General features: G+C 42.4%; 1 protein-coding gene across 1 annotated transcript in view; it reads right to left on the bottom strand.

The window, feature by feature from the left end:
- Positions 1-23,948, bottom strand: part of LOC130127311 (integrin alpha-M-like) — a 79,482-nt gene that overhangs the window by 15,513 nt on the left and 40,021 nt on the right. The window contains exons 10-19 of the mRNA XM_056296911.1: positions 19,157-19,230; positions 18,500-18,620; positions 17,608-17,738; positions 10,402-10,554; positions 10,087-10,299; positions 9,356-9,489; positions 8,158-8,300; positions 7,460-7,611; positions 3,488-3,613; positions 1,745-1,818 (exon numbers count right to left, since the gene is read on the bottom strand). Coding sequence (XP_056152886.1) covers positions 1,745-1,818; positions 3,488-3,613; positions 7,460-7,611; positions 8,158-8,300; positions 9,356-9,489; positions 10,087-10,299; positions 10,402-10,554; positions 17,608-17,738; positions 18,500-18,620; positions 19,157-19,230 — 1,321 coding nt within the window. The remainder of the gene's footprint in view (positions 1-1,744; positions 1,819-3,487; positions 3,614-7,459; positions 7,612-8,157; positions 8,301-9,355; positions 9,490-10,086; positions 10,300-10,401; positions 10,555-17,607; positions 17,739-18,499; positions 18,621-19,156; positions 19,231-23,948) is intronic.

Below are 23,948 nucleotides of genomic sequence, written 5' to 3' on the forward strand. Positions count from 1 at the left end.
TTCATGTGTTGCGTACTCATCAAATGACAAGTTGGCTATACCACAAAGTTTGACAGCTGATGATTACTTATGGCATGAAACAGGCTTATACTGTCATAAAGATTTTACATGACTCGCTGGATTATTTTGCTCCTTATTTTTTGAGCATTTTCCCTGCCGTTGAATGTTTCTTTTAACAAAGTTAATATATATATATATATATACATATATATATATATATATATATATATATATATATATACACACACACACACACTATATGTACAAAAGTATTGAGACACCTGGCCATTACACCTACAGGAGCTTTTATGACACACCATTCTAAATCCATCGGCATTAATATGGAGTTGGTCCCCCCCCTTTGCAGCTATAACAGCTTCCACTCTTCTGTGAAGGCTTTCTACAAGATTTTGTCCGTGGGAATTTTTGCCCATTCGTCCAGAAGAGCATTTGTGAGGTCAGGCACTGATGTTGGGACAAGAAGGCCTGGCTCGCAGTCTCCGTTCTAGTTCATCCCAAAGGTGTTCGATGGGGTTGTGGTCAGGGCTCTGTGCGGGCCAGTCAAGTTCTACCACACCAAACTCACCCAACCGTGTCTTAATGGACCTTGCTTTGTGCACTGGGCACAGTCATGCTGGAACAGAAAAGGGCCCTCCCCAAACTGTTCCTACAAAGTTGGAATCATAGAATTGTCCACAATGTCTTGGTGTGCTGACGCATTAAGATATCCCATCACTGGAACTAAGGGACCTAGCCCAGCCCCTGGAAAAACAACCCCTTACCATTATCCCTCCTCCACCAAACTTTACAGTTGGCAAAATGCAGTCAGGCAGGTAACGTTCTCCTAGTATCTGCCAAACCCAGACTCGTCCATCAGACTGCCAGACAGAGAAGCATGATTCGTCACTCCACAGAACACGTTTCCACTGCTCCAGCGTCCAGTGGCAGCGTGCTTTACACCACTCCATCCGACGCGTGACATTGTGCTTGGTGATGTACGGCTTGCATGCAGCTGCTCGGCCATGGAAAACCATTCCATGAAGCTCCTGGAGCACAGTTTTTGTGCTGATATTAATGCCAGAGGAAGTTTGGAGCTGCAGTTATTGAGTCAACAGAGAGTTGGCAACTTTTACGCACTATGCACCTCAGCACTCGTTGAACCCGCTGTGTGACTATGTGGTCTGAGTTGCTGCTGAGTTGCAGTTGTTCCTAAATGCTTCCACTTTTCAATAATACCACTTACAGTTAACTGTGGAATATCTAGCAGGGAAGAAATTTTACAAACTGACTTATTGCAAAGGTGGCATCCTATGACAGCACCACGCTTGAATTCAGTGAACTCTTCAGAATGACCCATTCTTTCACAAATGTTTGTAAATGCAGACTGCATGGCTAGCTGCTTGATTTTATTCACCTGTGGCAATGGGTCTGAATGAAACACCTGAATTCAATGATTAAGAGGTGTATCCTAATACTTTTGTACATATAGTGTGTGTGTGTGTGTGTGTGTGTGTGTGTGTGTGTGTGTGTGTGTGTGTGTGTGTGTGTATATATATATATATATATATACTGCCAGAGTTCAAATACCTATGAGGTGACTCACACTAAACATCCTCCATGTCCATAATCAGAAGTATACCAATACATGTTATTGTATATTTGGATATAGAGTTGTACACAGTATACATTTCAGAAGTACTTTGAGATGTACCGTCATCACAGATGTAATCACCCTTTCACTTACCTGGTGAAGTTGAAATCCACACGAAGGTTGTCGACACATCTGTTATCTGTGCCACAGTTGATCTCAAACCTCAGCTGTGGCACAGGGGAAAAGTTAAACAAAGCATTTTTTTCAGGTATTAAAAAATGTATCATTTGTTTATGTCTTTACACCATCATTGTGCTTTCTCACACTCCATTACATCTCTCAGATCAGGGTTAGGGGTGCACTGGTCTCTTGGTCTGTACTGCTCCGGTTAGCAAATTATAATGATAATTTGGTCGAAATTTTACATTAAACTATATTTACTGTTTTTTTTTTTTTTGCATTTATGGTTATACGGGATATTTAAATTTATAGATTTTCATTTTTGTTTTAGAAGTTTATTTTCACTTTTCTCATTTATTTCTGTCTTCTCTTCTAATATTTTGCACCTGAACCTAATTCTCCCCCCCCCTTTTTTTTGTCTCCCTAATTCTATGGGGCCAATTCCCCCACTCTTCCAAGCCGTTCCCAGTTGCTTCTCCACCCCTTTGCTGATCCTGGGAGGGCTGCAGACTACCACACGCCTCATCCGATACATGTGGAATCAAACCGGCAATCCTCATGTTGGTTGGCAATGGAATAGACCGCTACACTACCCGGACGCACCTGAACTGAATTCTTGAGTGACTAATTTTTTCCATGTGGATGAATCAGGTTTCATCTTATCAAAATGAATCAGATGTCGGGTGTCCGGGTAGTATAGCAGTCTATTCCGTTGCCTACCAACACAGGGATCACCGGTTCAAATCCCTGTGTTACCTCCGGCTTGGTCGGGCATCCCTACAGACGCAATTGGCCGTGTCTGCGGGCGGGAAGCTGGATGTGGGTAAGTGTCTTGGTCGCTGCACTAGCGCCTCCTCTGGTCAGTCAGGGCACCTGTTCGGGGGGGAGGGGGAACTGAGAGGAATAGCGTGATCCTCCCACATGCTACGTCCCCCTGGCAAAACTCCTCACTGTCAGGTCAAAAGAAGCAGCTGGTGACTCCACATGTATCGGAGGAGACGTGGTAGTCTGCAGCCCTCCCCAGCTTGGCAGAGGCAGTGGAGCAGCAACCAGCATGGCTTGGAAAATAGGGTAATTGGCCAAGTACAATTGGGAAGAAAAAAGGGGGGAACCCCCCCCCCCCAAAAAATGAATCATTTAACTGTAAGGTAATTCAACGAGACAGTGGATAGAGTATTGGGCAGATAAACAGGCTTGCCTGGTGTTCTAGTCATTTCTGCTAAAATCATTAAATAACAGATGGATTTTTTTAGTGGAGCTGTGCCTGAATTTTCAAGTAGTTATGGTTTCTGGCTATTTCAGACAACTTGGAACTTCTCAGTTTTAAAAATTTACGTAGTCCCTTATGTGGTAAGTAAGGAATTCAACATCAGGGCCTATGAAATTTGAACAAAAGTTATTGTGTGAAGCTTAACTTACATGGCTGTCTAGGAATAGAGCTTTTTGTTTGTTTGTTTGTTTGTTTGTTTGTTTGTTTGTTTGTTTGTTTCGCCATTGCCTTTTGGAGAAACGTGTTTTATATTATTGTGACATGGTAAAGCCTCTGTGAAGATCTCTCATGCTTTACAAAGAGCAATACTTAATGAACTGAGTAAACTGAATTTGGGCTAGATAAATCTGAATGCCAATTTAATTATTAAACTGAATGTCATTTAGGAACATCCACATAGAACATATCAACAACTGAGCAAAACATCCTTTAGGAAGGAAACCTACAGGATGAATGGACGTCGTGTCAGCCTGCTGAGAAAGACTCGGGCTGAGTTTGTCCTGAGATGGCAAACCTTCGAAAGTGAACTTAAGCTCATTGGAAAGTTCATTAAGAACATCTTCGGGACAAGCCTGCAATGAGAGAAGAACATTATCATATTATCATATTATTTTTCAACCATCTCTAGTGAGAGTTACGAAAGAAAGAAAGCCACTTTATTTTGTCATTGTAGTTTCTTACAACAAATTTATTCTCTGCATTTAACCCAACTTATTGTATAGGAGCAGTGGGCAGCTGCAGTGCCCGGGGACCAACTCCAGTTCTTTTTCCTATTACCTTGGTCAGGTGCACAGGCAGGAGATTAACCCTAACATGCATGTCTTTTTTGATGGTGGGGGGAACCCACACAGACACAGGGAGAATAGGCAAACCCCACATACAAAGGACCTGGGATGGCCTGGGATTTGAAACAAGGACCGTCTTGCTGTGAGGCAACAGTGCTAACCACTGGGCCACTGTGCCGCCTTAAGTTGCATTCTGGAGGCTTTAAAACAATCCTCCATAATGATTTTTATTTTTATTATTATTATTATTATTATTATTGTTCAGCATTGTTTCGGTCAGTTGAGAAATATCTCTAAAATTAGGTCAGTCTCTTGTTCCATGGAAAATCTTGTGTTAGCCTCATCAAGCTATGCCACATCTCGCAGGGTGAGCTCAGTGATTGTAAGTCTTCTTGAGGGGGAGGAGGAACAACACGGACCTATGGTAGTTGATTTTGTATCTTGGTGTGATGAGTCCTTTCTCCACTTAAATGTGTCTAAAACTAAAGACATGATAATCAGTTTTAGAAAGACTCCTCCTAGTCCTGTACCAACCAGCATTAAAGGTGCTGACATTGAGCTTGTGGACAGCTACAAATATCTGGGGGTTGTTCTCAACAAAAAAATTATGCTTTGAAACTCACGTTGCTTCCACAACAAAGAAGGTCCAACAAACTTTTTTTTTCCTGAGGAAAATGCATACATTTAATGTCTCCTCCCAGATGGTGACTCTCTTTTATACAAGTTTTATTGAAACAGTTTTAATGTACTGTATTGTGGCTTGGTTTGGTAACTTGACTCTGGCCAATAAAAAACGGCCTGATAGACTTATCAATTGGGCTAGCAAGATTTCAGGGAGAAGCCAAGCCCAGCTTACTGACCTTTATAATAGGAGGGTGTTCAGAAAGGCTACTTCACTTCTGGAGTGCCAAGGTCAGCCCCTTCGGCCAGAGTTTGAACTGTTACTTCAGGTCATCGGTTGAGGATGCCCTGTATTAGGACTAAGAGATACAGAGCTTCCTTTGTCCCACTGCCATCCAATTGTTAAATAGTAGATAGTATGCATCTGTTGTCTGCAGTTTGCTTGTTTCCTTGGTCTGTATATTTTATATTTGATATCGAATTCGGGGGCAGCTCGGGAACCGCCGCAGCCGGGACGCGAACCCGGGTCTCCCGCACCACGAGCGACTATGTTAACCATTCGACTAAAGGGTCCGACCCGTTAGCAAGCGCTACCGATCCTATTCAGCCGTGATCGTTACATTGCCCCCTTCCTTCGGGAAGGGCGTCCCCGGCCGGACCATCACAGCCGGGGCACGAACTCGGGTCTCCCGCACAACGGGCGACTACGTTAACCAGTCGACTAAAGGGTCTGACCTGTTAGCCAAGGGCTAACGTGTCTACATATCCGTGCACATTACACTACCCCCCCCCTCCTCTTTCGGGAAGCGCGTCCCTGCACTTCAGCATATTGGCTCCCTCACGCCTCTGGGCGCACGCGCTTCCGATGGCCTCATGGTCTCACCATCCCACTTCTGACACCAATGGAGCGAATTCGGGGGGCAGCCCAGCCGGACCATCACAGCGGGCGACAACGTTAACCAGTCGACTAAAGGGTCCGACCTGTTAGCCAAAGGCTACCGAGCCTATTCATCTGTGATCGTTACAATATTTTATATTTGAGACCAGCAATGTTATATGGTTTGGAGACAGTGGCACTGATGAAAAGACAGGAGACGGAACTGGAGGTGGCAGAGATGAAGATGCTAAGATTTTCATTGGGAGTGACGAAGAAGGACAGGATTAGGAATGATTATATTAGAGGGACCGCTCAGGTTGGACGGTTTGGAGACAAAGCAAGAGAGGCAAGATTGAGATGGCTTGGACATGTGTGGAGGAGAGATGCTGGCTGTATTGGGAGAAGGATGTTGAATATGGAGCTGCCAGGGAAAAGGAAAAGAGGAAGGCCAAAGAGGAGGTTTATGGATGTGGTGAGGGAAGAAATGCAGGTGGCTGGTGTGACAGAGGAAGATGCAGAAGACAGGAAGAAATGGAAATGGATGATCCGCTGTGGCAAGCCCTAACGGGAGCAGCCGAAAGTAGTAGTAGTAGTAGTAGATATTTGAACTACTTTGGTTCTCCTTGCCCACTATGTCCTGTTGTCAATTCCCGCCTTGGTGTTTGTATGTTTTGTCTTTGTGTGAGAATGTTTATACTGCCTGCAAACTAATTTCCCTGCAAGGGACAATAAAGATACTTTGACTTTGACTTGATTTCAGTTCTTGATTTCTGCAAAAGATCTAGTGAGCCAAAAACTGTCAGCGTCACATCTGTGTTAGGAATGGTTAGCGTTGATGCTGCTGTAGAATTAGTTTTAGCGCAGACATTTTCAAAGACAGCATGAATCGTGAACAGGGATAATAACTAGCTATATCGACTAACCTGCTAGCGGTACTGGTGTTTTCTAGCAGACCAGCATGTTTGGACACAGTCTACGTCATGGGCTTTGCAGTTTTGACTGATCCAGTGGCCTGGAATGAAGGAGTAAGATCTGCACACTAAATTGCTCTCAAAAGCTAATTATTTGCAAATAAATTAGCTTTTGGGAGCAATTAGGTGTACAGACCTTACTCCTTCATTCTAGTTTTGCCATTTTTATCTTGCACCTTGATAATATTTTCTGGATGTGTGCATACTTGGTTCCTCCTCTGAAATTTTGATCCAATCAGCTGCCAAGTAATTTTGGTCCCCCTCAACTGACAGCATCCTTAACACAAACAAATGCCTCTCAAGCCTTGCCAGACAACAATGAGTGAAGAAAAATTAGTGGTCTGGCTTTGCAAGGCTAATGTACATATGTCCTGGAGGAAAAGAAAGGTGTAGCTGGGTGTCATCAGTGAAGCATTGATAGGAGAAACTAAACAGTTGTGGAAATTGCAGGAAACAAGAGACGGACAATTTCTCTCACTACATGAATGCATGTGTCATTTATTCTCCTGTACAAAAATTACCAAAACAGCAATGTGGCGCTGCTCCCACAATCCTCCTAGCTCCACCCTGTCAACCTGGAAATCCTTTCTTAATGGGCCCGTGTCTACCTAACCCAGAACGTCAACCGATTATGGTGAATTCTGCCCATATAGTCCGCTACACAGTTCTTTAATGTTGCTGTTGTTTTTCATGGATATTCTCACATTTCTACTCTGCTTGGGTTCCATTTGCGATATATTTCTCCCCAAACCTAGTATGTCAGACCATTCGAAGCACTTGGTATCTTTGTTTTTGAAGATTCATTCATTTATGGTCTCATAATCCCACTTTATTCCCTATAAAAAATCTTCTTCCAGCTTGTTTCCTGTCGTTTTGTTTGTTTTGTTTGTTTTTCCTGTTTTATTGTTCCTGTTATTCCCTATGCAAAGTAATATTACAATTTTTTATTTATACTTCAGACTATTCTGCGTGACTTATGAGTAAGCAGGTAGAAGCTTATTGACCTGCTGAAAGGCAATTTGACAATTCCCATGGCTGGGACCATTTAGTAATCAGAGAAGCACTCCAGTTACCAAATGGTCTTTTAGTAGTTTTCCATTATAGATCATTAATGCAGTCTGAGCTCCAGTATTTATAAAGAAACAGAAGATGTAAATATCTTACCTCAACCAGGAAGTCATGGGAAAAGCACTTCCGTCCAATATTACTGGTAAAACTTTTGCTCTCATGTCGTTTTTTTAGCTGGATGTAGGCTCGGTTGTTTGGCTCCTTGCGAGTGACATCAAGCGTTAAAGTGTAATTAATTGTCGCTTCAGCTGGAAAAATACAGATATCACCCGTGACGTTACTTCTGATATAGACAGACTGAAACAGATGATGAAGGATATAAAGTCCCTCCCCCCCTTTTCTCCCCAATTGTACCTGGCCAATCACCCCTCTCTCTGAGCCGTCCTGGTCACTGCTCTCCACCCCTTCTGCCGATCCAGGGAGGCCTGCAGACTACCACGTCTCCTCCGATACAGTTGGAGTCGCCAACCGTTTCTTTTCACCTGATAGTGAGGAGTTTCACCAGGGGGACATAGCGCGTGGGAGGGTCACGCTATTCCCCCCAGCCCCGAACAGGCGCCCTGACTGACCAGAGGAGGTGCTAGTACAGCGACCAGGACACATACCCACATCCGGCTTCCCACCCGCAGACACGGCCAATTGTGTCTTTAAGGATGCCCGACCAAGCCGGAGTTAACATGGGGATTCGAACCGGGATCCCCGTGTTGGTTGGTAATGGAATAGATCGCTACGCTACCCGGACGCCCCAAAGGGTATAAATCTGTAGTCATGAAGAAGTTATGAAGGTCAGAAACCTGTCTTTATTGCAGACTCTGGAGTTATGGTAAAACAGATCTGAGCGGTATTCTTCAGGGCACTGGTGCAGTCTGTGCCGGTGGTGGGGATTTGGGGTGGGATGAATGAAACCTCTGTGTTTACCATCAGGATCGGTTTTGATCTAGAAAAGTGTCAGAGAAACAAAGGAAACACACTTAGGTTGGTTTTTATCACTGAGACCATTATTACTCTCTATCTTTCATCTACACTTTCAATGCTGCAATGCACCCTTAAACCTTGGTGTTTTGTTTTGTTTGTTTGCTTCCTTTTCCATCAGGTTTACCTATTTGTATTCAATCTGTATTCAACCAGGAAGTCACCTTTAGATTAAGAATCTTTATTAAAAGGAAACATATCCAAGAAATATCAGCATAAACGTTTCAAAAGAAATATCAATCAGGCTAGTGTCTTCCAGATCTACAAGGAACCTTGTTGTGATGATTGAAAACACATCTGTCATTTTCTGACCACATTGCGGCTTTCTCCCATTTTGTTCTTTACAACATGAAGTTCAAAACCATGCTTGCTGGCTTTCTGAACCAAAGACAGACAAGGATAGAGGGGAAGTCGAGTTGTAGACTTTTTCCTTCTGTTGGTCAGCTACATTGTTTGTAGCATCACTGTTCCCTGGCTAATTGACCTTGGCTTGCTTCTAATTTCCAAAGAATCGAAAACAGTCATATACCATTAGCATCCATGCTTACTAGGCTATGATATGAAGTGTTATCTCTGAAGGCTACATAGTTTCCACAGAATATCCGAAGGTTTCAAACAAACAAAAAACAGAACGCAAAGACGAACATTGTGGTTACTCTATTGCCGGTGAACTCAGCTTTATGAAGTCCATAGCAAGATGGCTTGTGTTAGCACATTGCAATGTTGTACATGTGCATTATGCAGTGAACGAGGCCCCATTCAGAATCAACAAGATACTTATGAAAATGAATCAATGAGATACTTATGAATATGCTCATGAATATGCAGAATCAATTAGATACTTATGAATATGCATAAGCTCCAACCTCAAGGGTTGGAGCTTATGCATATTTTAACAAATAATTTCTATTTTTTCGACTGAAAAAAAGATCCCAAATACAGATGCATGTCGATCCACCTTAAAGCATTTCAGTACATATTGAACACAAATTTATTACAGCAGCTCTGTGTTGTACCTACCTGAGTAAGATAACATTTCCCTTTGAACCCACTGCTAAGTCAGGCAGGCTGTCACCACTAAGGTCCAGAAAAAACTGACTAATTGACAGACCAAAAAAACGAAGTCCCCTCTTAACATCGGAAGCAGCAATTCTCTAAACGGGGACCGAAATAAAGAGAATATTTTCAGATGATTGAAAGGATAAAAGCACGTTTATCATCAATAATCCTATTGCGTGCTATAGTGATTCTCAAAATACTTTTTTCATGTTTCCCATCTATTTTACTGAACTGTGTATACATGTACTCACAGTTGACACATTATCAATTGAATTCCTCCTCAGAAAATAGATCAGAATACCACACTAGTAATCTCTGACTCAGTGACAGGTCAACACTAACCTAAAAAATACTGCACCATTAATAGACATAAGAAATGACTAAGACTGGAGGACCAGTTTCGTCTTTTCCATGGAACTGACCCATGTACACACCCTTGAATCTGAATGTCAAGAAAATTCAGTCGCAGACCTACTGTGTCCAGAACTTGTCTACATCTCTCTCCTCTTTTCTATTTCTGATGAACTTGCTCACCACCTTAATTGTATTACCTTTGCGTGTGCTTTCAAGTGTACACAAAAATCTTCAGTATCTTCTCAGCAACATCGGTGCTGTGCATGAGTCCCCGCATATTGGATCTGCCTTTCACATTTTCTAAAAGTTTCTTAGATCTTGCTTTGATTTGAACACACCTGTGAGTACGTTGGGTTGATTGTTCCTCTACCTTCACCATGGAATATATAAATACTTCCTTGGCCATCATTCTCCAGAGGCGCCCCAACAGCCAAATCATTGAATTTGTCTCCATTTAAGTCTGGCAGGGGAGCAATAGAAGACCCAAACCTTCCAAATTCATCTTCTACACCTCTCAGCATTCTGGGGGCCTCAAACTGACAATCAACAATCTGGCAGAAAAAACAAGAGGATAAAAATCAGTGTTTGAATCCTCTGAAAACCCTAAAAACAAGTGGATGGATTTCACAGCACTTAATAAAAGCATAATTTACTGAGCCAGTAAATGTGCAGATGTAAACCCTGCCCTCTCGATCATTCTCCCGGTACATCGGTGCAGATATGAGGATGAGGTCAGTGTAGCGCTTTTGGTCCCCATCCACGTCCATGGCACAAATTTCTGCCCCAAAGTAAGAACCAATCTGAAACTGAAACCACATATGAAGAAAAGTCAAGGCTTTAATCAGCTGCAGTCAGTTTGCACAATTTGAATTGGTGGGAAGCTTGACATGACGATACAAGGACATGAAATTAAATGTAATACTCTTTTTATTCTACTTTATAAAGTGGACCATAATTGAATCACTAATATTTTGTAACATCACTTACTACTTAAATCCTTATGAATTTTGTACAATTTCTATATCAGAATCAGAACCACGCTTATTGGCCATGTAGCTTTGTACATACTTAGAATTTGACTCCAATCAAAATGGTTGGAATTATTTGGCAATGTTAAGCGTTCATTTGAATGACAGCTCACGCAAAGAAACGTTTTATATCTGGTTGTTTTGGCATACAGTTCTCTATAGCGCCTACCAGATGTGAGGCATTGGAACAGATTGTGACCAGGGTGTGATGGGTCTGCAGTGATGTTGCCTGCCCGTTCCCTGACTGTGGAGGTGTTTAAGTCCAGAGTGGAGGGCAGGTTGGCACCAATGATTTTCTCTGCATACTTAACTGTCCGTTGTAGTCTGTCCCTGTCCTGTTTGGTGGCCAATCCAAACCAGACAGTGATGGATGCGCAGAGGACAGACTGGATTATTGCAGTGTAGAACTGAGTCAACAGTTCCTGAGGCAGGTTGAACTTCCTGAGCTGGCAGAGAAAGTACATCCTCTGCTGGGCCTTTTTTATGATTGTGTCTATGTTGGATGCCCACCTTAGGTCCTGGGAGATTGTGGAACCCAGAAATCTGTAGATTTTCACTGCAGACACTGAGCTGTTGAGTATAGAGAGCGGGGGGCAGTGTTGGGGGAGCTTTTCTCACTTGATCCACTCATGCTCGTCCTCCACCAATCGAGGGATCATTCATGTTGGGGCAAATGATGCAGCTCGTCAGCAGTCTGAATTAACCAAAAATGATTTTATTGACCTTTTCAACCTTTGAAGTACATGTGGAAAGTTTGACTATTCCGACACTGGCCCGTGGAGCCGGGTGTTTCAGCAGAATCCTCAGCCTGCACACATGGCTCATCTCCCCCTGCAGAGCTCACGGTATTGGTTTTATTGATCATTTTAATCTGTTTTGGGATCGTTTCTCCTTCTTCAGATCTGATGGAGTCCACCCGAACAGGCTGGGTAGCCGGATGCTAGCAGCCAAGCTGCAGTACGCTGCGTGACTGCCTGTTTACATCCCATGCTTCCTTCCCAGAGCCTCCGCCTCCGCTGGCACTCAACGGTACTGTTCCACCCGATGACTCTCTCTGCTGGCCTCATTTGTCATTGACCCTTTCGGTGGGAGTTTTCCCCATACAGCATCTCTCCTTGGGTCCTGCTGAGCACTCCTCCATCAACAATATTCCTGTTCCCGTTAGGATTACCTTAAACCGTACAACCTATAGACCCAGAGGAACTACTAAAATTACAATAAGAGCAAACTAGGTTTTCATTCCACCCACTCAAATAACAAAATCAGGTATATGTTCTACTCAACAGCAATTATACCCTTTGACTGCATCTATTGTTGAAACTATTGCTATGTTTTGTTTGCTGAACGTGAGATCCCTTGCTAATGAATCCTTTTTATGCCAAGATTTTATCACGACCAATAATAATGATTTTTTTATTCATTACTGAGTTCTGGTTAAAGCCTGGATAGTCTATCCCACCAACTGATGCATGTCCCCCCAATTATTCCTGTTACTGCTGGGATAGGCTCCAGCATCCCCACGATCCTGAAAGCAGGATAAGTGGTTTGGATAATGGATGGATGGATGGATGGATAATCAGCCAAGGCTGTCTAGCCATGGAGGTGGGGTAGCTGTCATCTTTAATAATAATTACAAATGCTCCCCTGTCTCTCTTAATACTTTTTTTTCTTTCGAATCTCAGGGTTTTCTTTTAAATGGCCACCATCCGATACTCTGTATTTTAATCTAGAGCACCTAACACTAGTTTTATTCAAGAATTTTCTGAACTTCTTTCTTTTATTATGGGCAAATATGACAGAGTTCTTGTCCTTGGTGATTTTAATATACATGTGTGCTGCCCTTCCACGTCTTGCTTTATCCTGATTTTATTAACCTCTTTAAGTCATTTAATCTTGAACAATCTGTTAAGGAACCAACTCATAATAAGGGGCATACTCTTGATCTGGTGTTGTCATAATGTTTCTCTTAATAATATTGAACTGCTAGATTTTAATGTCTCTGATCACAATGCTGTGATTTTTCATACCCTGCTCCTGCTCCCTGCTCACAAGCCATCTACCTGTATCTGCTCTCAGTCTTTTAATTCCAAGTCAGCTTGTAGTTTTAGAGAAAAAAGTTTTAACCGGCTCCAGGTAGTAATACCCTTAACCAGAAGGATCTCTCTGTAAATTATTTATTAGATCATTTTAATATTACTTGTTGGACGATCCTTGATAGCATTGCCCCTGTCAAAGTTAAACATGTCAAACGTAACGCCCTCCCTTGGCTTAGTGACCACACAAGGGATTTAAACAGGCAGTGCAGGAAAGCTGAGAGAAAATGGAAGAAAGACAAACTCAAGGCATCTCTTGATAGACTGAAAGGTTTGATGCTGGCTTATCAGAATGCAGTTAAGGAAGCAAGGCTTTCCTACTTTTCTAATTTAATTGCTGGTAGCTTCCACAACCCCAGGGTTTTAGGTCAGGCTATAAATTCAGTGGTTAGCCCCCCCGCCAGCCAAACTTTGAATGCATCCACTGAAAAATGCGAAGTCTCTCCACCTCTTTATTAAGAAAATAGATGACATCACGTTTCTTAATTTTTGAATGTCGCACTTCTCCCTTCCCCATTGGACATTGTGCATGTGATGTGCATGACAAGGCAGTAAATGGTATGTTCTTTGCCAAATAGATTTATTGACTGCTGATGAAAGAATTTACTTGACTCACTGGATTATATATATATCCATCCATCCATTATCCTGCTCTCAGGGTCGCGGGAATGCTGGAGCCTATCCCAGCAGTCATTGGGCGGCAGGCGGGGAGACACCCTGGACAGGTCGCCAGTCCATCACAGGGCAGATATATACATATATACACTGCTCAAAAAAATAAAGGGAACACATAAGCAATGCAATGTAGCTCCAAGTCAATCACACTTTTGAGATATCAACCTGTCCAGTTAGGAAGCAACACTGATTTGTGAATCAATTTCACCTGTTGGTAAATTGTCTAATTTCCACCTGGTGGAAATTAGACAATTTGCAAGACAACCCCTATAAAAGGAATGGATTTGCAGGTGGTGGCCACAGACCATTTGCCTGTCCTCATCTTTTCTGGCCGATCTTTGGTTAGTTTTTCATTTTGCTAGTGCCCTCACCACTAGAGGTGGCATAAGGCGGTATCTGCAACCTACAGAAGTTGCTCAGGTAGTGCAGCTCATCCAGGATGGCACATCAATGCGTGCTGTGGCAAGAAGATTTGATGTGTCTCCCAGCACAGTGTCCAGAGCATGGAGGAGGTACCAGGAGACAGGCCAGTACACCAGGAGACGTGGAGGGGGCCACAGGAGGACAACAACCCCGCAGCAGGACCGCTATCTGGTCCTTTGTGCAAGGAGGAACAGGAGGAGCACTGCCGGAGCCCTACAAAATGACCTTCAACAGGCCACTAATGTGCAGGTTTCTGCTCAAACAGTGAGAAACAGAATGCATGAGGATGGTATGAGGGCCCGACGTCCACAATTGGGGCCTGTGCTCACAGCCCAACACCGTGCAGCCCGATTGACCTTTGCCAGAGAACATCTTGGTTGGCAGATTCGCCATTGGCGCCCTGTGCTCTTCACAGATGAGAGCAGGTTCACACTGAACACATGTGACAGACGTGAGAGAGTCTGGAGACGCTGTGGAGAACGTTCTGCTGCCTGCAACATCCTCCAGCATGACCGGTTTGGCGGTGGGTCAGTGATGGTCTGGGGAGGCATATCCTTGGAGGGCCGCACAGACCTCTACGTGCTAGCCAGAGGTACCGTGACTGCCATTAGGTACCGGGATGAGATCCTCAGACCCATTGTCAGACCATATGCTGGTGCAGTGGGCCCTGGGTTCCTGCTCATGCATGACAATGCTCGTCCTCATGTGGCCAGAGTGTGTCAGCAGTTCCTGTATGTCGAGGGCATTGATGCTATGGACTGGCCTGCACGTTCCCCAGACCTGAATCCAATCGAGCACCTCTGGGACATCATGTCTCGTACCATCCGCCAACGCGATGTCGCACCACAGACTGTCCAGGAGTTGACCGATGCCCTGATCCAGGTCTGGGAGGAGATCCCTCAGGAGACCATCCGTCGTCTCATCAGGAGCATGCCCAGACGTTGTAGGGAGTGCATACAGGCACGTGGAGGCCACACACACTACTGAGCCTCATTTTGAATCGTCTTGAAGAATTTCCACAGAAGTTGGATCAGCCTATGTTCTCATTTTCCACTTTGATTTTGAGTATGATTCTGAATCCAGACCTTAATGGGCTAATGATTTTGATTTCCATTGATCATTCTTAGGTTATTTTGCTCTAAACACATTCCTTTGTCTAATAAATAAAGATTTTCAGCTGAAATATTTCATTCATCGAGGTCTATATTGTGTTTTTAGGTGTTCCCTTTATTTTTTTGAGCAGTATATATACGTATATATATGTGTGTGTGTGTGTGTGTGTATATATATATATAGTTTTTTTTTCCAAAACCATCAATGTAGCAAAGCGTGCAAAGAGGCATGCTCGCAAAGCTACCACTACCCCCTCCAGCACCACTTTTACATGCCCGGTCTGCAACCGTAACTGTGCATCCAGGATCGGACTATTCAGCCACCAAAGGACCCACATATAGAAGAAGATGGTCATCATCGGGCACGATGGACAACCAGCAAGCAAGCAATATATATATAGTTTTTTTTTCCGAAACCGTCAATGGTGTTGTGAGTGCTCAACTAATGAGCGGAATATATGTACATATATATATACACTACCGTTCAAAAGTTTGGGATCACCCAAACAATTTCGTGTTTTCCATGAAAAGTCACACTTATTCACCACCATATGTTGTGAAATGAATAGAAAATAGAGTCAAGACATTGACAAGGTTAGAAATAATGATTTGTATTTGAAATAAGATTTTTTTTACATCAAACTTTGCTTTCGTCAAAGAATCCTCCATTTGCAGCAATTACAGCATTGCAGACCTTTGGCATTCTAGCTGTTAATTTGTTGAGGTAATCTGGAGAAATTGCACCCCACGCTTCCAGAAGCAGCTCCCACAAGTTGGATTGGTTGGATGGGCACTTCTTTGAGCAGATTGAGTTTCTGGAGCATCACATTTGTGGGGTCAATTAAACGCTCAAAATGGCCAGAAAAAGAGAACTTTCATCTGAAACTCGACAGTCTATTCTTGTTCTTAGAAATGAAGGCTATTCCATGCGAGAAATTGCTAAGAAATTGAAGATTTCCTACACCGGTGTGTACTACTCCCTTCAGAGGACAGCACAAACAGGCTCTAACAGGTACTATTTAATGAAGATGCCAGTTGGGGACCTGTGAGGCGTCTGTTTCTCAAACTAGAGACTCTAATGTACTTATCTTCTTGCTCAGTTGTGCAACGCGGCCTCCCACTTCTTTTTCTACTCTGGTTAGAGCCTGTTTGTGCTGTCCTCTGAAGGGAGTAGTACACACCGGTGTAGGAAATCTTCAATTTCTTAGCAATTTCTCGCATGGAATAGCCTTCATTTCTAAGAACAAGAATAGACTGTCGAGTTTCAGATGAAAGTTCTCTTTTTCTGGCCATTTTGAGCGTTTAATTGACCCCACAAATGTGATGCTCCAGAAACTCAATCTGCTCAAAGAAGTGCCCATCCAACCAATCCAACTTGTGGGAGCTGCTTCTGGAAGCGTGGGGTGCAATTTCTCCAGATTACCTCAACAAATTAACAGCTAGAATGCCAAAGGTCTGCAATGCTGTAATTGCTGCAAATGGAGGATTCTTTGACGAAAGCAAAGTTTGATGTAAAAAAAATCTTATTTCAAATACAAATCATTATTTCTAACCTTGTCAATGTCTTGACTCTATTTTCTATTCATTTCACAACATATGGTGGTGAATAAGTGTGACTTTTCATGGAAAACACAAAATTGTTTGGGTGATCCCAAACTTTTGAACGGTAGTGTATATATAATCCAGTGATTATCAGCAATCGTCAGCTGATGATTGCTTATGGCACGAAACAGACTTGTACTGTCTCATAAAGAATTTACTTGAATCACTGCATTATTTTACTCCATATTTGTTGAGCACTTTTCCTATCGTTGAATGTTTCTTTTCACAATGTTATAGATAGATAGATATGTGTATATATAGTATAAAAACTGGAATTCATTTTTTCTATTTTTATGTTGTTAAAGGAGCTCCCCCTAGTTTTCTTTCATTTTTTCCGATATTATATCAGAAACACTCATCTACATACAGCAAATTAGATCAAATTATCAAAATATGAAACCCCACCCACCCTTACTGCAACTCTTGCTTATACTTATTCATAGATCAGCTCATGAATATGAATGTGAACTAGACTACTCTTTCTGTTCTTAAGACAAGTGAGAACAGTTATGGATAAAGGTATGATAAATATGATATTAGTCATTTACAAATAGCAAATTTTCTCTGAATGTTTTATCATGCCTAAAATATTGTTAATTATTTTGTAGTAAACTATCGCCTCCCTGAACAGGACTGAAGTTACTGAATGATGACCTGTTGGTGTTTGTGTTTGTTTACTGTCTCTTACACTGCTTCTCTTCATCTGTCCTTCCATCTTATTGCCTGAATTGGTCACACTACCAATATTAATGAAAAGTATCCACATTTTTAAGAAATGTCTCATAAGAGAAATGTAAAGAGTACATTCACAAGTAAAGAATACAAAGTGTTAGGTATCTATCTGGGTAGAAGTCAAACGTTTTCAAGTCAGTAAATCATATACCATTAATCATCTTCTGGGAGATTGGGTATGCCAGGATACAAACCTGCCATGGAAAGGGGTCAATCGTACGGGTTTCATCGAAGAACACCATGACCACCCCTCTGTGTTTATATCTGGGAGCGCCTACAACTGTTAAGATGCCACTCTTAATTTTGGCAACTGCCATGGAGTAACCTGGGAGAACAAAACATGAATAGTGAAGAGCAGCAACAACCAGGGCCCCAATCGTATTCCTTATCTTAATCATCTTTACTTAGTACTTACTCATCTAAGAATAAATAGCATAAAATTGTAACTAAGATAAAGCTATAGTACTAGATAGATAGATAGATAGATAGATAGATAGATAGATAGATAGATAGATAGATAGATAGATAGATAGATAGATAGATAGATAGATAGATAGATAGATAGATAGATATTGTATTTCCTGGACTACAAGTTGAACCAGAATATAAGTTGCCTTCAGCAAAAATGTGTTGGTCCTATTTTTTTCTCCCTGTTAAAGGTTTTTTTTTTAGGGGGTTGTTCCTTATCCAATGCGAGGGTCTAAGGACGGGATGTTGTGTTGCCGTAAAGCCCCGTGACCGTGAGGCAAATTTGCAATTTGTGATATTGGGCTATACAAATAAAATTGACTTGACTTGACCTCGGTGTACAAGTCACATTTATACGGCGGTACAATATTTTCAATTGAGTCACAGAACTGAACAATGCCATCTAGTGGCCTTAGTTGAAACGTAATTATTCGTCCAACAAAATTATATTGTAGAAGTTGCTTTGGAATATAAATCGCAAGACGACCCAGACGAGTAAAAAAACAAAAACAAAACAAACTTATAGTCTGGTAAATACAGTAGATAGATACATAGAATGATAAATCTATCTATCTATCGTTCCATCATTCTGTCATATTACTGAAGAGTTTCTCTCACCCAAGTAACTATTAGGCTCCATATCCATCTGTGGCTTGGAGGTCATTTGCCCTCCGGCTGAATATTCCTGGAAGCTTCCTCCCCACTCAAATGCACCAACAGTGGACATTTGAATTCCACCCTAGATAGACAATAATTTTCTTGATTTCTCTCCCTTGGTTTCGTTTTATTTCTGTTCCATTTTAAGAAGGACAAATAATGTACAGTTCTCAGCACAGTGTCAGTGAGGTAATGTAACGTTTTGTTTGTGAAATATTAGCTGAAGAAGACACAGGAGGGCAAAACAACAAGGAAAACAGGACAAGGATGGTGATAGGTAAGTAAATACGTAAGCTGTTGCTCCTATTCTGTATTAATAGCTTGTCTGGTTTCTATTACCACAGAAAAGTGTGTGTGTGTGTGTGTGTGTGTGTGTGTGTGTGTGTTCAGCTAATTTGTGAAGACCAGTATCATAAGAGAGATAGGACATTTTTGCAAAGTGAGGACATTTTGGCTCCTCATTTGGGTCCTCATTTCTTAAAAGCTCTATTTTAGGCTTAGGATTTGGTTTTAGAGTTAACATTATAATCAGAATTAGGATGAGGCTAAAATCAGGGTAAGTGTGTGTGTGTGTGTGTGTGTGTGTGTGTGTGTGTGTGTGTGTGTGTGTGTTCATACTTCAGGAACAAATGCCACACTGAATCCTTCCTGGGCCATTTCTAGTTTCAGTGAGTCCCCACCAGTCTGGGATCCTGTAATAGCAAATGTTACTTTTCTCTGTGTGATGAAACAAAATGTGAAAGCTGACGTTTTCTCAGTTGATTTCCATAATTTAATTAAGGTCAGTTATATTTTTATAAAGACAGAATGCTGGTTTTGGTGAATTAAGGCTAGCAAATGCTGTATCGTATTTTAGAAAACTCTGAAAGAAACTATGTTTTATAGTGACCTCAATCTTGTTTTCTTCTATCTTTGATTTACTCTCATTTTTTTACTCTTATCTGTCATTTGTTTATTTTTTTCATTATTTTGTAAGAGTGGTTTGGAAGGTACTATATTACTATATTATTATTATTATTATTACTATTATTATGTCCTACCCTGCTGTAAGATTATGGTTGAAATCTCATCTAAGGTCTGTAGATTAATAGTTATTGGGATATTAAGGCTTGTGTCCATATAGTGTTTTTTTTTCTGAGCGCCAGCGTCTTTCATGAATTCTGCACCCAGCGTCTGCACCCAGCGTTTTTTTTCAGACCGTTCAGACTTTTTTTGTGTGGCCACTCCGAGTGCTTTCGGAAAGGTGCTGGTGTCATCACTGTCACTACTTTTCAGGCAACCAATCATATATTTGATGGGGTGGGACTTGTCACCCTGGTAACCGAAAAAATTGAGGCAGTAAAATTCAGCGTATTTGTTGTCTCTGATGGATTGTGTCATGCAGCCACATCCTCTTTGCTCTGTCAGACTGAGCGGTAATAACATGCAACACCAAGTGACTATTTCACTCAATATTGTGACCCTTTTAGATGGAGGCTTACATTACGTCTGTTGTAAACCTGAGAGGTTTACTTTGAGTGGTCTGCCATTTGGTGACATATGTCTTTATGCATGCTCAATAATCCAGGTAAGAAAATCAAGGAAAGTTGAATCAGTTCATCTGGACACAATGTTTATTAACAGAAACGTTTCATCACTCATCTAAGTGACCTCTTCAAGCTGAAGCTTAAACTTAAGGTTTCATGGCCTCTAACACCTCGACACATCACATGGAGTCAGTCCTATCTTAACAAAACTCCCATATAATCAAGAAAGAAGGGTTACTGTTGCATCAAGATTCAAGAAATACAATTGTGTTTCTTATCCTCCATTCCCTTTTTTGTGAGGTTCATATGTGAGGAAGCAAAGACTTGCAATCATCCTAGCTTCATTTGTGTGACCAGTGCTGCTTCCATTATTCCCCAAATGGAGAAAGCTCTGAAGCAGAACTACCGCTCGTCGTTGGTCTCTGTCAGCAAGACGGTCATCTCATCAGAGATAGAAACCAGTCAGAGAATATCTTCTGAAAAGAGCATCCCTGATCCAGCTTGTACGATGACAGTACAATGCAGAGAGTGTGGTAGTGAAAGGCATCCTTCGGCCCCACACGCAGGACCACCCCCCATGGAAAACCGAGAGCCCCACAACCACAGAAGATTAGCAACAACAAGCTCAACAAGTCAAGAGCTGCAGCAGTAACATCAAAATCTACTGAAGTATGCGTGAACTCAGCCAGCTCCAGATCCTTTTCAAAAATATGCCTGATCCAAGTCAGGATCTGCGCCTGGAGTTTCCATGTTCTCCCCGTGTCTGCGTGGGTTTTCTGCGGGTACTCCGGTTTCCCCCACCATCAAAAAGACATGCATGTTAGGGTTAATACTCCGGTCTGTGCCCCTGACCGAGGCATGGCGATATGAACTGGAGTTGGTCCCAGGGCGCTGCATGGCAGCTGCCCGCTGCTCCTAGCTACACAGCTAGGATGGGTTAAATGCAGAAGAAGAATTTCCCCACGGAGATCAATAAAGTAATAAAAATAAAAAAATAAAATAAAGTCCACCCTGATGGTCAAAAAGAAAGAGCAACCAAGATGTATGCATCCTCGACAAACAAAGCAACCAGTCACTGGCTGAGAGGGACTATTTTGACCTCTTCAATATCAAAGGGAATATGGATGCATACACTTTAAAAACATGTCCAGGTATCATGGAGATGACAGGGACTTATGCCAATAACTTTGTGGCAGAGTCTATGGATGGAAAAATGCAACTCCCACTTCCTTTACTTATTGAGTGTGATATGAACAGATCAGAGATCCCCTCAACTGAGGTCACTTGTCACTAAGCCAGTAGTAGACAGAATCCCAGCAGTTTATCTGGATGCTGGTATCCTTCTCCTCCTTAGTAGAGATACTCTGTGTATCCATTAAGTCAGAGAACTGTGAATTTGAACCCACAGTTCACTATATGCTCAATGGTTAGACCTCGGGTTTGTAATTGTTGGAGATGTGTGTTACAGGGGAGTCCGTAAACCAGAGAAGATTAGTGTCTACAGAACTAACATTCTTCAAAATGGACAGTCATCCCTCCTTAATCCCCGCACAAAAAACATCCAAGTGAAAGAAAAGGTTGACTGTACCAATCACTATCAAGATTTTCAAAGAGACATTCAAACAGGTGGCAGAGATGGATAACTTTGACACCCAAGTGTGTCAGAGAACACAGCATGATGATAAAATGACCCGCTCAGTAGAAGATAGGATATTTTTGGAGATACTAGATCGGCAAGTCTTCAAAGACGGTTCAAAAGCTGGGTAGCCCTTTCCCTTTTAAGATACCCAGTGCCACCTTGCAAATGCCAGACAACAAGCTGTCAAGTGTCTGTCATCCTTGCGTCACACACTAAACAAGCAAACAGTGATGAAAGAACATTTAATCCACTTCATGCAAAAGACGTTTGGTGCAAATCAAGCTGAACCAGCCCCACCAGTGGCGCAGGAGTACTGTGTACTAACCCACATTTGGCATTTACCATCCCCAAAAACTGGGCCAAATATGGGTACTGTTTGATTCCAGTGCAAAGCATGACAGAGTTTCTCTCAACAATGTTCTCCTGAGCGGACCAGACATGAACAACACACTTGTTGGAGTTCTCATTCGTGTTCGCAAGGAACCTATAGTAGTTGCTATAGATGTTTTATTGTTTCATCATCTGTAAGGAACACCACAACTATCAGCAATTCTTGTGGAAGATAATGATTTGGAGAAAGCAATGATAGATTTTAGGATGACAGTACACATTTGGCAATAGTGCATCACCTGCTGTTGCCATATACTGCTTGAGAAGAGCTGAGCTGGAGGTTGAAGATTGCAGCACTGATGCAAGAGAACTCATCGTGTTTCATTATTATGTTGATGATGGACTTGCCTCATTTGCTATGAATCAGAAGCCATCAACATCCTGGAAAAGTCTCGAGAAATGCTACCTGACTCAAACATCAAGCTACACAAAATAGGGGGTGTCTGGGTAGCATGGCAGTCTATTCGGTTGCCTACCAACATGGGGATTACCGGTTCGAATCCCCGTGTTACCTCCGGCTTTGTCAGGTGTCTCTACAGACACAAATTGGCTGTGTCTGTGAGTGGGAAGCCAGATGTGTCCTGATCACTGCACTAGCGCCTCCTCTGGCCGATCAGGGCGCCTGTTCAGGGGGGACGGGAACTGGGGGGAACAGCGTGATCCTCCCATGTGCTACATCCCCCTGGAAAAACTCCTCTCTGTCAGGTGAAAAAGAAGCAGCAGGTGACTCCACATGTATCGGAGGAGGCATGTGGTAGTCTGCAGCCCTCCCCGGATCAGCAGAGGGGGTGGAGCAGTGACTGGGATGGCTCAGAAAAGTGGGGTAATATAAAAGGGGAGGAAAATATTTTTTTTAAAAGCTACACAAAATAGCATCCACCCATCCATCCATCCATTATCCAACAGCAGCAATTATGAACAACTATTGTGAACTCAAGACCATTGGTTTCTGTATCTTCTGATCCTGACGCACCTGCAGTTCTCACTCCTGCAATGCTGTTGACACAGAAGATGGATAATGTCTGCCCCTTCAAGGGATTTTGACCTCAACAGCCTTTACAGTAAGCAGTTGAAGCAAGTTCAAGGTCTTATTGATGCCTTCTGATTGGCAATGGAGGTAGGAGTACCTGACGGCACTTCAGCCTAGGAGGAAGCGACATTTAGACAGATCTAACTTGAAGATAGGAGATGTTGTGCTACTTAAGGACTCTCAGGACAGATGAAACGAATGGCCCGCTGGACTGATCGTTAGGTCTGTACCCAGTCAGGATGGCAGAGTACAAAAGGTAGAATTTAAAGTCATTAGGCAGGGCATCCTGAAGGTATATCTACTTCCTCTGTCAAAACTTGTTTTACTCCTCCATAAGGAAACAGTATAGTGAGTTTGCATGAAGAATTATACCAGGTGGGGAGTGTGCTTCCCAGTGTTAGTGAATTATTGTTGCCACCTGGTGGTAATTGAAATGTTGATCCATTTACTTTGAGTTTAGAGTTTGAATTTTGAACTTGCTGTAGTTCATTTCAGTTTCACTTTGTAAAGCAATTCAGCAGCAGCATTCACCAGCTATTGTTATAGAGCTTTGGAATATATGTGTCTGTAAGTGGCATTATTGCATATATTTTGAATGTTCAGTATCCTTGTGGATCTAGATATCTTCTTCTTTTGGATGCTTTCGTTAGGGGTCACCACAGCAGATCATCTGTTTCCATGTCTTCCTGTCCTCCGCATCTTCCTCTGTCATGCCAACCACCTGCATATCCTCCCTCACCACATCCATAAACCTCCTCTTTGGCCTTCCTCTTTTCTTCTTGCCTGGCAGCTCCATCTTCAGCGTCCTTCTCCCAATATACCCAG

This window comes from Lampris incognitus, chromosome 17 (assembly GCF_029633865.1).
Source record: "Lampris incognitus isolate fLamInc1 chromosome 17, fLamInc1.hap2, whole genome shotgun sequence".
Classification (NCBI taxonomy): domain Eukaryota; kingdom Metazoa; phylum Chordata; class Actinopteri; order Lampriformes; family Lampridae; genus Lampris; species Lampris incognitus.